General features: G+C 46.8%; 1 protein-coding gene across 5 annotated transcripts in view; it reads right to left on the bottom strand.

Moving 5' to 3' along the window:
- LOC126872736 (uncharacterized) overlaps positions 1-14750 on the bottom strand; it is a 195671-nt gene that overhangs the window by 149471 nt on the left and 31450 nt on the right. For 3 of the 5 annotated variants that reach the window (XR_007692154.1, XR_007692151.1, XM_050632883.1), the window contains exon 2: positions 3951-3979. The exons of 1 other annotated variant lie outside the window; for it this stretch is intronic. Coding sequence is in view for 1 of the 4 variants with exons in the window: in XM_050632883.1 (XP_050488840.1) it covers positions 3951-3979 (29 nt within the window). In the remaining 3 variants the exon portion in view is untranslated. Of the gene's footprint in view, positions 1-3907; positions 3980-14750 lie in introns of all 5 variants that reach the window. One more of the 5 variants, XR_007692150.1, reaches the window with a different exon arrangement.

Raw genomic sequence — 14750 nt, 5'->3', positions numbered from 1 at the left:
AATATTCTATCTAGCGCATTTTTTTCATTTTTCAAGATGCGTCGAATAAGCGAAATGGTATTACCCTGGCTGTTGCAAAATAACGAGTAAACCTTCTAAATTAAATGGCGGAAAACTAGTAAAGCATTCGATCTCTTTCTCTTGCTTTTTTTTTTTTTTTTTGGATCGTTTGCAGACGACAGATGGGACATTTGTAACTAAAGAATGCGAGATTGTTTGAGATCTAGTAGTAATGATGCTCTATCAACGTTTCAGATTACAGAACCGCTCAAGATTTAACCATTCTCAATCATTCTCCTTTCCAAAGTTCTTCCCGCGTTAACATGTAACACTCGTCGAGCGTTAAGACGCTGTAACCAAGGACCAGAGAAGCGATATAGTAAGTATCATGTGCAACCGGAAGCGCGAAACGGGAACGGATGCCCTCATGATTTTTCGCGTGTACAAAGGTACAGAGGGGCTCGATAGGATAAGATTTCCGTGGTGATATCGGAACGAACGAATGGAGAAGGGGAAGATAGAGGATGAAGAGGTGAGGAAGAGCAGGAACAGCAGAAGCAGTGGGGGTGCAGAAGGAGGCAGAGAGGGGATAGGAGGAGAAGAGGGCATAGAGCAGCTGAATAGGAAGCGACACAATGGACCTGGGTGGCTGTGGAGGCGTGTTATCAAATGGGTTCCTCATTCACATACTGCGGCCTGAGCTACCTGTGTCTGTCTGTACCGGTGTCTGTCTGTTATACTTATTCATACCGCCCATTGTGTCCTCCACTGTTGAGTCGAGTTCAGTTCAGTTGAGAACGCGATGGAACGTGCCACAATGCACGAATATGGGCTGCGCTGCTCTGCTCCCCCCCAACCCCTCTATCAAAGCTAACTCTTTCTCTTTCTCACCCTCCCCCTTTGCCATTTGCCACCCACCATCCGAGCCCGGGTTAGATTCGTTCGGGCGACTGAAAAGAAATTGTGTTGGGAAATTGTATCCGCGAGAAACCCGGCCGATAATGTGGAATTCTTGCCTTCAACAGCCGCCACAGACTTTGTCGCCGCGATAGTCCGACAGATTCCAGAGAATCGACCGTATCGTTAATTTGGATTTTCCAAACCTTATCTCATGGAGAAGGAGACGCTTTGTTCATTTGCCATAAGGATATTTTCTATCTTTTAACTCAGCGTTCAACACGCAGAGCAACCGTTACGAAATATCGTTGGAAATAACGAGAGAAAAGGCCAATTTTGCGTCTTCACTTCGTTCTTAAAGCCTCAAATCCCCGAGTAGTTCATTTTTCGTGAAAGAAATCGAGAAATACGTAGAACGCTTCTTGGAAACTTTTTGCTCGAGACAAGAACGAAAACCAAAGGGCTAACTGCGTGAAAGTAAAACCAGTACCGCTGTGCAAAATTATATTTCGTCCGTGTCCTTAATTAAAAAGTGTTCAAAGTTCGCGAAAGCGCTTAACAGACGATTTTTCGCGGGGAGAGCCGAAGGAATCTTTGAGTAAATGATGGACCATCGATCGGCAGGCTCGACTTCGCGTTCCACCGATTTCTCATCGAACAAAGAACGGGGAAGAAAGAGAAGTCGGAGAAAGTGTCGGAGGGCACGTCAAAGTCAGACGTCAATTGTTCGCGAAGGAAAGCACCAATGCCCGATTAAGTCCGCAAGATCACCCACCCTTCCCGTCACTTTCGGATCCTGCGCCCTTCCCTCCAACCTTTCCTCCCCCGATCGTCACGCTCTTTTCATTCAACCTACGACGTAACGAAGGTAATTATGGGACGCGTTTGGGCAATCGTCGACGAAATGACAATCTGACATCACGCACGAACATAAGCTGGGCAAAGGTACACGACACTGTGCACACCTTTTACGAATATATTATGTGTACATCTGCCTATAAAACGTCGTAGATGTATCGAACAGTTGCTTTACATTACGTTCAGAGACTCAACACGATGGACTCGTCAAATTTTTCCCGTGTGGTCTTCGATTAATTAGAATTCCAAGAGAAACTGACCTATTTTCTCTGACTATTATGGTCTTTATCCTATCGTATAATGCAAATGAAGTAACAGATTCACAACTAAAAGATAAAAGCGAAAGAATTCAACGTGTACAAAACATCAGCAGGTGTCTCGATACCTACTACATTGTAGCGCTCGTTATTCGAACAGACAAAAGTAACGTTCAATTCGCTGAAAGAGTAAGAAAAAGTTTGCAGAATCGCGCGTAAAAGTCTGCGTGACGCGAGTAACGAAGGAATACTGAAAGAACGTTAGAAAAACGAAAGAGGGGGAAGACGGGAACGAAGAAAAAGAGCAACGCTGCGGGCCCTCTTCTTCGCAGCAAGAAACGTAGGAAGAGAAAAGAGCGAACGTATTACGTATAAGCAGGCATAGGCTCTGGATGAGCCACACGCGGACGCAACGGCATACAAAACTCGCTCAATACGTCATTCAACCGAAGAATACGGTTCGTTCTCGCCATTTTGCTCCCAGAATGAGAGTTTCAAAGGGAATTAAGGATTCAAAGGCATCTTTTGCGCGGCGCGCACAAAACGGCCAGCCACGGTCTTCTTTCTCTCTCGTCTCTTTCTCCGTCTATCGTGCTGCTCCTCGCGATTCTCTTACTCCGCTCGCCTATCTTTATCTCGTTCCTCGCTAGGCTGTCTCTGTATTTACACACGTTTCTCTCCTTCTCGCTCTTTTTCTCTCTCGCGGGAGAAGCATGGAACGCGCTCTCAAGACGAGGCGATTCGAGGCGGCCGTTGGTTGCGTGTACGCGCCCACACAGCAAAAGAACTGAAATCCGTACAAATCGTCGTACAATGCTCGGAAGAGCGTTGGTTAACGCGCGCGGCGCGCCGTCCGTTTCTCTATTTCGCCTAACATCAGCGAGTGGCCGACAAGCCAGACGCCGATGAAGAAATCCGCGTGAATGGCTCAGACGAACAAGAGGCTGACCATGTTTCGACGAATATTCAAACCGTTCGCCGTTGAAACGGCCGAAATCGCGCAACTAAGACGCGGCCAGGAAAGAAGAATATCGCGTTGCTCGCCGAGAGATCGGGCAACTGGGCCGAGCGTAACGCGCGCGAATTCCGAGTGAAAAGGGAACCTTGAGGCGGATTCGTTTCACGATCCTTCTTCCCTCGAATCACCGGTAAAGTATTCGAATCAGACTTCCTCGGATAATCCTACAAATATTTTAGAAGCATATTCTAACGTTGGAACGCAATTGTCGAATTTAGAATTCGTAGAAATCGTAGAACAGAAGGAAAGAATCAATAGGGGGCGAGATATAAATCCAGAGCCTTTATATTTGTCACGAGGTTCGAGATTCTTCCGCGTTGACGCGAAAAAAAAGTCTCCCTTTAGGGTACAGAATCCACTATACTCGGGTCAATCATCTCGTCCTACTGAACTCGGTCCAGCAGTCTGGTCCACGCGCGCACACCCTCGTGAAAGATCCCATTCTTTACGATCTTCGTTACGTTCCTTTTTTTTCCGCCTTGCCGCGGAACAAATTCGTGCCACGATTTCTATTTACAATAGAGAAGCAGGGAAGGAAGGGGAAATCGGGCGACTCGTCCCCCGATTGGTTGATTAACATAAAAATGTCCGTGCTCGTAAAGGCCACCGTATACATATATTACGAACTTTATATATATACATATCGCGAGGGAGGGATTATAGTTTCTGATTGTTATTCATATTCGGCCGGCAGCCACGCGGCCGAGCATCGATACGCGCTTCTGTGTTGGGTCAATATAACGTCAGCGAGAGGAGGGTTGTACGCGTGTGGGGTGGTGGTTTGGACTGGGGTACTTCCTTCTCAATGACACTCTTTTTTTTTCTCTTCAACGTTAATGCAACGAACCGTGGCGCACGGGTTTAAACGATTACTCACCCGCGGCTCTGTCTGGAATGAAAAGGGCGAAAGTGCCACTTACCGCGCCACGGGCCTCCGAGACTCCAGCACCTGGAACAGAAATCACGTCCTAATGAGACCAGCGGAGTTAAGCAGCAAAGTTGTAGAAATTGCCGGGAATTTCGAGCGAGCCGAGTGGAGGCCTGCTTCGGCCTTTTAAAGCGCGTTTCGCGCCAAATCAGCAGCGCTAAGTTTCGCGATCAAAGTTCGTTTCAACGCGTCAGATAAAATCGGGCCTTGATTAAAGGATTTTTCATGTTTCGTAGTCAGTCGATCGTAGCCAATTACGAAACAAACGCGAAAATCGCGACAGTTGGCCGCGCAGAACGTAGCATCTGAGACCTTACGAAGACTATCTTTATTTTAACTTTAAATTTGAAAAACAGTAATTGTAACATCGTCGCTTTTCTGCACTTTTTAATTCGTGGCTCGCCTAAGACTCGCGAAGGGAATCATATGATTCATAAGTACGTTTTGGTTGATTTTCTACCTGAGCTGTTACTTTACGGCTATAAAGGTATATTTTAATATACCTACATTGTCATAAAGAAATTGTTAAATACTTTTGCGAGATACTATACTTTTACTACGTTAACATTTACGTATGTACATATTAGGTTTTGAGATTAACTCGCTTTGAACTATAGTACAACTCGAGCAACGAATTAAGAGAAAAGATAGTAAGCAAAACGTGGAAGCTTCCGGAGCTTCCGTCCTCCGACTGAACGAAGGCAAAGCTTAATCGCGGGTCTGGGTTGGTACGCAACCGCGTCCGGATCCACTTTCCAATAACTGGGAAGTATCGGTGAATGCGGCAGTAAGAGTTCAAGGCTCGGCCTGGCGCGTTCTATCAGCGGGGACGTTGCGAGGCACAAAGGACGAGCGTTTAGCAGCGGCATGCGATTTCGATCCGCGGAAGAGGAACGAGAAATCAGAAGAATAAAGGGGCGAGTACCCCGCAAAGTCACTCGACCTCCATCAGCCATCCTTTGCCCCCTCGCGGCGACGACGATCTATAGCCTCTACCTACATTATATTTCTTTCGTATTTGCCTCTTCTTTCCTTCTTTCTCTCTCTCGGTCTCCTCTGTCCGTGGCCAAACACACAAACGGCCGCACCTACACGTACACACAAGCTGAGCATTGCCGCGGTCTTATCGGCAGTTATCGGGCCGTGATGTCACACAATGGGGCAGACAATGCTTGGTACAATACACCCCCTGCTTCTAAACCATTCAACCCTCGCCAGCCACCTCCTAGCTCATCCTTCTTCTCCAGTACCAACTCCCTTCCGCGGATCCACCACTCCTATCCTCTCTCGAAATCAGCCCAATCCCAGCAACTTAATAAACGTAATAGCTGACTGCGTCACTTCGCGATCCCAATGAGATGTCCATGAGATGGAAATATATTCCAACATATTAGGATGACCTGGCACCGTGATCATAGTATTATATTTGAGCGCATATGCGTTGGGAGTTTGTCTTCGATAAAATATCGCGGACACTTGGTTGGCCCGATTCTGCGATACGAAAGGAAACGGATTCCGATCTACGGGAACAATGTCTCGTTGAGAAATCTATCAAGCGAGAAATATATGATTCTTAATTGTATAGCACGAGGTAAGATGGAAAATTGAGGTCAAATCGATTCCAAATTTCATACTAAAATGTAAAAATGAGATCGGTCGTCCGATGAAAGACCGTGAACTTGTTTATTATTCGCAAACACGATATCGCCGATAACATCGTTGAAGAGGATAAAACATCTTGGAAAACAAGCGAAAAAGGTAGTAGTACAGGGGAAAAGAAGGGATCGAGGACGAAGGGTGAATCTGTGCACGCATCATCGGATCGACACCACGCCCCCGTACGCGCTTCCAGTCGATCCACCCCTACGATCGCGCAATATGCTACCCCGCGTGTGATCACCCTAAAGCACGTACACGAGTCGATACATGAGTCATTGAAAAATGCGGTTAGCCATCCATTATTTCGACAAATTTTCGCTTTACGTGTATTATACTTATTGACCGCATGGCAGAAGGGGGCATAAACAGTATCGCCGGTGAATTGGAAATGTTCGTGCGGTCAAAAAGATCGCGTATCATTGCTCGTAAACTATCAACCGAATTGTTTTTTGTGTAAGCCGAACCAAAAAAACACGCGCATGTGGAATAAAAGAGCTACATGATTTATCGACAACAATTACAGACTTTGAATGCCGGTCCGTTTAAAGTTGTCAGGCGGTGAGAGTATTTTTTTTTTATTTATTTATTTTTTATTCCTTTTCTATCGCTTTAGATATATATATATATATATATACATATGTATATACATAGTCAGGTTTGAAAAATATAAATCGAAACGTACCATGACCATGAGGCTGACTGATTAAATAAAACTGCGAAACAGTATACAGTACAGGAATAAATCAAAACGGGGGTGGAGAATAGGAAGGAATCCCTGTCGGTAAATTTTATCGCACGGCAATAAAGCACGTCACGAAACACAATTACATCGACTGCTGACATTTCCAAGCTACATCTTCCAGCGCGGCTCCGCGCGAGCCACGGCTGCGACCGTTGATACGTATCTTCGAAATGGCATCGGAGAAACGTTAATTAAGCGAGCAGATGCGCCGAGGAAATAGTAAATCATACGACCACCCCGTGCGAACACAACGCTCGCCGCGTCGACCGCCTTATCTTCGCCGGGTTATCGAGATAATGATAAATCGCTCGTTCGAATTGGTCCCTTCCAAGGGCGCGCTTTAACCATCCTGGTGAAGGGTTGACGGCTGTATAATGCCAGGATCGTAAAGTCATCCGTTTTGGGGGACGTTCTAACGATACTTTCAATGTCTTCATCATTCTCCAATACGCTCCCAATGTGTATGTATAGAAACGAGAAGACAAGTATGATGGCACCAGGGGTAAGAGAGCTATTTCTCTAGATTCACTCATCTTTTGTATAGTAATTTATCGACTATTGATAGAGGGACGTTGATCTTTTAGTCGTCGTTCAACAAATGGTCTTATGACTAGGAAATTTCTTAAGTTTAAAAGTACAATGGAAGGTGTGTAGTTTCACATCTCTATGATTTTTATAAATTTCCCCGTGAATATTAAAAGTTGTTTTATTTGTTGAAACGAGGGTAACGTTCACGGGCGAAGATTCGAAAATCGCAACTGGACTGAATAGAAGGAACAGCCAGTTATCAGCCACGTGTTGTCTGTATCTATTATACAGAGTTGTCTATTGTACAGAATATAATGGATAAATGATTATGCAAAAAGAAGAGAGATACCATAACGATACTTTATAGTCGAAGTACCTAATCCATTACGATCAATCAACTCTGAATTCCTACCCACTTGCCCACTTTCCAGTTCTACACTTTATAGACAAAACGGCACTCTTCGATTTCAGACTGTCGCATTAGATGGTAACAGAGCCAGCAGGCGAACAAACTCTTTGATAACCCTAGAGCGACTGGTCTGAAAATAATAATATCGCGACGCAGTACATTAACGAGTAATTAACTGCTTCGGTCGATTCGGTAGACAATCCGGAAGACGGCAGTAAAACAAGGTTAGCTCGCGGGGTTGAAGCGAGCACGGGGTGGTGGTGGTAAAAGCGGTGGAAGTGGTGGCATCGGAACCGCCCCGGCTTTGCAACCCCGGCGAATGGAGTGACAATGCTGCCACGGGATTCACAGTTCTCTACCACCCCTTTTGTCTTTCCCCTCTTTCCTCTCTATCTCTCGCGCGAGCTGCCGTCCCCTTTCATCCCATTTGCAACTTTCCGGCTTTCCAACCGCCCGCGCCTTTCGATCCTCCACCACCCACGCAGCCCCTTTATCCTGTCTTCATACGCCGCTACAATCTCGCCGCACGCGCACCTTAAGGCAAACGCCTCCTTTCGAAACGATTAACTTCGCCACGTGGAGAAAAAGAGGGAACAGATGCAACACCGATTACACGTTTCGTCCGATTTTTGTGCAAATGCGTACACATGTCACAACGGACGATTCTAAGACGAATTAAGATCAAAATGCAAGAATCAATGAGGATGTTCCAACGAAGATGTTACAACGAACGCGAAAAGATATCGTGGGTTGATTTGCGATCCTGTCGATTTTCTTGTAGGATCTTCGTTACCGCGAAAAAGATTAAAGAGGAGATTTTATTCGTTTCTTTTTTGAGAGAATTAAAACGTTTTGTTTATGATTAGAACAATTATATTGCAACTATTAGTCACCGTCTTTATTATCGCATTAGATGTATAACATGGTAATTTCGTAAAATTGAAACAACTATTGATATAATTTTAATTATTAATTCACGATTAATTTATAGTACGTTTTAGTAAACCTTGTACGATTACTATAAACCGATTAAAGTATTTGAAATCTCACGAGTGGCAATGTATGTAACGAATGAAATGATAGATATGAGTCAAAATAGACGTACAATGAAACACGTATATCTAGAAGATAATAGCAACTTTAATATCATTAAGTATTTTATTACTTGCGATCGACAGTGTATTCCTCTAACATTTATTGGAAATCCTATTTTTAGAAGACAAAACGTTAACCTCGCAGAGAAACGACGAAGAGTGAAAGGAATATTGTTTACTCGAATGACAGACAGGGAGAGACAGGGAGAGACAGGGAGAGACGGGGAAGCCCGCGTGCCAGTTGAGTATAAAGACACGCAATCGAGTAGGAAAAAGGGTGGAGGGATGCAAGCTGAAACGTATCGAAAGGATCCACCACCCCTATTTCACAGAAACGACGTTCGGCATCCCCCCTTCTCTTGTCATCCTTGTCGTTTGGCCGTTCCACTCTTGGAGCCTCTGCATCTTCGTCTCTCGCTCATCCTCTGTCTATCTCATCCCCTCGCCTAGCCACCCTCGCGCTCTTTTCTCGTATCAGATCGAGTCCCTCTATTTCGCGTCCTCTATTATTTCTTTTATCAATCTGCGCGCTTTCAGGACGCTTTGAGGCCCGCTGAAAGCTGCGTGATAAATCATGAAATGTAAGAACCTACACCAACACAGAGACACCAGGCTACTACGTGCATTTATAGATATTCGTACGTATACACACACGAGCACAGACTAACGCGCGAAGACGAAGAGAAGGTGTTAGTGTAGCGCGGTGGAAGATGTGTGCAACAAGCTCGTGTAGAAACACGCGCGCGGACACGCGTGTGTGTACTTACGAACGTGTGTAAATACATACATATATAAGCAACGGTTCAATAGGCGGCATTGCCGGGGCGAACGGCATCCATACAGCTCGCCAGATGAGGTCTTCTAGCTTCCGTGGAGTCCGCGTGAAAGGATGCCCCAATAATATTCCATTCACCAAACCACCCCCAACTTCCACCCTGTAGCTTTCCCTTCCGCGTATATACCCCATCCCCGGACCGGTCTGGCCCGTGCCCACCCGCCATTGATTTTTCATTCGTTGGCTTTTCAATAGTTTGTTATGAGCTTTCCTTCGGCGATGTCTCCTCTACCGGTTTCCACGGGCCAGGCTTACCCTTCTTTGAAACGAGAAAACGCCGGTGGTTGGAGGCGAATTTCCGACTGGCCAAGTCCAACCGATGTGCAACCACGTCACTGTCCCGGTGAATTAGATGCGTTTGTTGCGACTAAACTCGCGACTTTTTCACGAGTCGTGTTCGAATCGCCAATGGATAGCCGATGCGTACGACAACATCTGGAAATGCGGCGACTGTGAGGAATCGCGACTGCCGATTCGAATTTCGATATTTCGTACTACGAATGCGAGTGACAGGTGTTGGAGAGACGACAAGGTTGAGATCGATCGAATTCGAGGAGCACGCGACAAGTTTCGAGCGTCTCGCTGGTGTTAATTGAGCGTATGAAGGGAATCGTTTGGAATAAAGGGGCGTTTAATAGGCGAACGTGTGAGAATTTGATAGGAGAATCGACAGAAATTTTATGCTTCGAGTCAATTACGCGTGCACTGGTTACTGGACAATTGCGGCTTAATTCGAGGACAGTAAGAGAGACACGCGGAAAACTCGGCTGGTGAAAATTTTCGAAAGCATTTCCCCGCGAAACAGAGCGAAAATAACCTATAACTTTAATCAGGGATGAATAAAGGCAACCCTTTTCGGAGCGGCGCTGCGTCAAGGCGAAGAATGGAGATGAGGATGTAGCCGAGTATCGGCATTGTTTCCAAACAAAGCACGCCTTTCATACCACCGTGTACCCGCCCTGCAACCCCCATCCGCTTGGTCCACCCACAACCCCCCGCCCGTGCACTCCCCACGGCTTTTCAGTCATTTGACACGCAAAGAAGTCAGGCAAGCCGGCATTGTGGCGACCACCACCACTGCGACCTATTGTTACCAGACCACTACCATAACCACCACCCCCGAAATCCACCCTTTCCTTGTTACCCTCTTGCCACCTTTGTCGAATTTGACGGTCGATTCGATGACTTCGACCTAACGGAAACGCTGTTCAGACCTTTATCAAGTTTCCCCCTTTTAATCTCCAACGAATGCTCCAAATGAAACTTCCATGATTATTTCCTAAAGTCCGTTCGAAACGAACGAACGCGTCGCACGAAAGATCGCGTATTTAGCCACAGACAGATCGTATGGAATCCTAGCGTTCGACGCGAGTATTCATCATCGAAATTGCATTGCCAACTTCCTGAAAGCAGTCCCATCGGAGAGGCTCGGAGGCAAAACAGAATGGGACACGAGTAGAGAGAATTGGCACCTGCCGACACATCCACGCTAGCTATAGGCGCAATCGTATCCTGTGTTTCCAAGGATATCGCGTAGCAAAAGCAAACATCGATGACGCGTAGATATCGGATGAATGGCAGTGAAAATGACGTATAATGTGAAAGGAACATACGCGTGATATCTTTTACGATTACGTCGATCATTTACACCGGAAAGACGAAGAAAATCGTGCAGCAAGTTTCAACAAGCTGGAAACATTCTCTAAGCGTATACACGAACGAGATAAATAATAGTATTCCTATCTGTCTTGTAACGATAACGAGGACGCGCGCGATGCGATGATCGGCGTGCACGTCAAGAGCGATTGCCGGTACGGTTGAACCGCTTGAACGAATCAGTAGTAGCGCGACGGTCGCGAAAGCATCGTCGGAATTATGCATCGGGCTGCATAATTTCGCTGCATACGGTAGCACGCGCGTCTGCGGCGCACCGCCGGAGGGGAAAAGTCGATGGCTCGTAATGTGACAAACGAGGCGTCGTGATGCTGTCACGAAAATACCAGCCAAATGCCCGATACGCTCGTTCAAAGCCATTCTATTCGAATGTCGATACCTCGCGTCAGTCTTATTAATCTTCCGGCGCGAGCGTCGGGATATATTGCGTATTATAAACCGTAATAAAAAGAGGCTTCAACGAGAAAAGAGAAAGGAGAGGGGAAGAGGAAAAAGAGACAGCAGGAGTAGGAAGAAAGAAAAACGCAGAAGGAAAGAACAGTGAGTGAGTAAGAGAAAAGCAAGAGGGAGAGAGGAGGAGGAAAGTTGGGAGAGGGTGGCGAGAGCATTCAGTGCGCGAATTCTATGCGACTCGTACAATACGAGTCCTCTCGCGGAAAGCTTGCACGCGGCTGCTGCTCGAGATTTCCAGATTTCACGGCAGTGAATAAGCTGCCGATGCAAATTTAACCGGCGCTGTCGTTCCCCGCAGAAAAAGCCTAAATGCGTGCCGGAATAATTTGAATTTTTTCCCTCGTTTCCGGCCTCACAATGCCGGCCTCTCGCCGATCCGAGAGAAAGTTCGCGCGAACGAACTTCTCTCTGTGTCTCTACGACCCCCGTCCGTCCGTTAAACAACGATTTTCCGGCCTGAATCGAAAGCTCGGCCTAAAACCGACCAAATTTACAGGGCCAACGATCGAGCAGGCTCTCAGAGAATAGGAAAATAACGGATGAGAAAATTGGACAACACGAACGTGTATACTACGCTGTGCAAGATCGGCTAATCGAAAGACTCGATGGAATCAACGGGAAGGTAGGAGGACGCAAATAGCCACGTCTGCCGACAGAGGAACCTGTTAAAAGTTGGAAACTGCGCTCACAGAATAGGGCGGTGCGATGAAAAGGTATACACAGGTGCAGTCAAACGTGTGTGGATGCCAGTGTCGTCGGTCACACGCACAGGACGAAGGACGATCGCCGTGTAAAAGGGATCGAGGAGAAGCAGGAGGACGTCGAGTTTGGTGTTGGATAAAGGGGAGGAAAAGGGTGGTAAGGTAGAGGGGGCGTGCAGAGGGAGAGGGAGAGAGTGAGCGTGCGAGAGAGTGAGAGAGAGTCCATGCGAATATGTTATACGCTCAAGCTCGTTCGCTCGTAACCGCGCAGTAGAATAGACGAATTGTTCGGCAGCAGAGCTTTTGTCTATTTTACGGAGTTCCAAGGGCTTCGAGCGGAGGGGCGAGTGGCGCAGCCAGAGCGGAGAAAGACACAGGGGGTGAGGGAGTGAGCTGAAAGCTCGGAAATATATTCTCAACTGAACGTTGTACGGATTCGCGCACCGGGCGTTCCTAATTATTGTTTTCCAGGCATCCGTCCTTTCTGGTTGCTGCGGTGACTGAAATTCTCGTTTCGAAACTTTCCCTTCGTTGCTAGCGTCGAGGAATTACGAAGCGAACCACCGGTCGCCTCATTTTTTTTTTCCACATCTCTTTCCAATCCTATTCAGCACAGACGTGTGGTCGCATTACCGCGTATAGCAAACGGTGTGTGCAGAAATTAATAAATTATCGAAGGACAATGCGTTCTCCTAAAGCGAGATGTCGAAAATTTTCAACCATATCACCTACCAATAAGCATAGAAGCGTGTAAGGGAACGTGAAACTTGCCGCAAACCGTGCTGCATAATCTCCAACCATATAGACGCAGACCTGCTATTTCCATTTTCCCCATACGTGCACTTAAATACATTTCCAGAAGACAAGATAACGAACGTCTCGTTAGCTTTTCAAGGCACACACGAAACACGATGGAGAAGCTGGAATACGCGATAGAGGAAAGGACCGACGGTGCAATAGGGCAAGCGAATGCGAAGGAATATAGGGATGGTTAGCGGGAGAGAACGAGAAGGAGAACCGAGAAAAGGGATGTTGGTGGGGCGGTCGTATCGGTTAAGTGGGGGAAATTGCAAAACAATGAGACGACGGGGTAGGGGTAACAATGTGAGGGACAATAGGCCTGATAATGTGCCAGAGAATGGACGCCTAGACAAAAGAGTCGAATAAGGGCGCGCGCACCTACCCGATCCACCACCCACATTACACCATTGACTCGTCCGTTGGCGTATAGAGAACGGAAAAAAGACACCTGCATGCTTCGATGTGGGTTATTTTAAGTTCGAAACAATGCCAACCCCGTGTGAGTTAATCTTCTCGTAGGAAAAGCGAATAAAAAGTTTCGCGAATCAACCAAAGGGATACAACGCGAATCAAACTTTCTCGTCACGGATAAAGGAGAATTCGCCATAAAAAATAATTTAATTTTCTTCAATCTGCTTCTCAAAATACTATATTTTCTGTAGAAAGAGTTAATGAAGTTTGACAATCGGTTAAAGCAAAACGATTGGATTATCAAACGGAGGGACGAAACACCACCGAGTAACCGCTATGCGGAATAAACCAGAGGGATCAGAACGGAGATCAGGGACGAGGGTAACGCGTGGAACCTACCGCAATGCCAGAGGCCAACGCCTGACATAACCGCGAGTTCTGGAGGGGTTGTGAGTCAAGGGGTTGAACGATCGAAACCTCGGCGTTAGCAGCCCGCTCGTCTGGCGTGCACCTGTTGTTTCTACTTGCCCTGAATCAGTTTGCGCCCGTATCCCTGCCGTGTCCGATCTATCGTAATCGACGTATAAAATCGTCCTTTAACTTCCAACGTTTTAACGAACAACGTTTTCACAGTTTGTTCGTAAGTTTGGTACGATTTACCAGTGTCTTGTACGTACGAAGATGTTTCCAAGTTAATCGTCGTTTCATGGAAATTCCACTTTCATCGTCAGGTCATAACGTAACTTGTTTTTCTCGGAGAAGCACTGTCCCTCCTGGCGACGCTCTCCGATAATTAGCATTTAACACAGCTGCCAAGGTACGGGGAGGTGGCACGGCTAGATGGAGAACAAGAAAGTGAACTCTCGTCGTCTTTTCGCTCGCTGAAAAATGCGTCGCGACAACGTCTACGAGATCGCGCGACGGTGTCGTTCTTCGGAACTAAGGAAGCAAGTGAACTCGACGGCTCTGACAGAAGAAGGAAAAGAAAGAGGCGACGCGATCCGCGATAGAAAAGAGGAAGAAAGTCCGAAGGAAAGGGCCAGAAGGCACGGAAGAAGAGAAAAGAAAAAGCGGAGAAGAAAAGAAACGGACGAGGAAGAGAAGAAGAACGACGACGAGAAGAAAAAGAGAAGAATCGCGACGAGACGAAAGAGAGAAGTTGTGAAGAGGGAAAGACCGAGGCACCGAGGACAGAAGTGGCCGTACAAGGCAGGAGCGCCACAAACAGTCCATAGAAATACCCCGGCCGTAGAATGCAACTGCCTCTTTGTGTGGCAGCTTACACAGATAGCCCGCGAGTTCGTGTTTAAGCGAGCGTCGGTGTGCGCGAGAGAGTTCGCGAGCGCGCGCCTGTTATTTAAGCTTCGCATAATGGCAACTCTTTTATGCTTCTTGTGTCTTACATCTGAGACTGTGTCGCTCCAGAGGGCGCATTCATTCCCGTGAATACCGTGCACGGGCCTTACAATGGCCTTCTCTACGCCG

The sequence above is a fragment of the Bombus huntii genome, chromosome 13 (assembly GCF_024542735.1).
Source record: "Bombus huntii isolate Logan2020A chromosome 13, iyBomHunt1.1, whole genome shotgun sequence".
NCBI classification, from domain to species: Eukaryota; Metazoa; Arthropoda; class Insecta; order Hymenoptera; family Apidae; genus Bombus; species Bombus huntii.
This window is presented reverse-complemented; position numbering and strand designations above follow the sequence as displayed.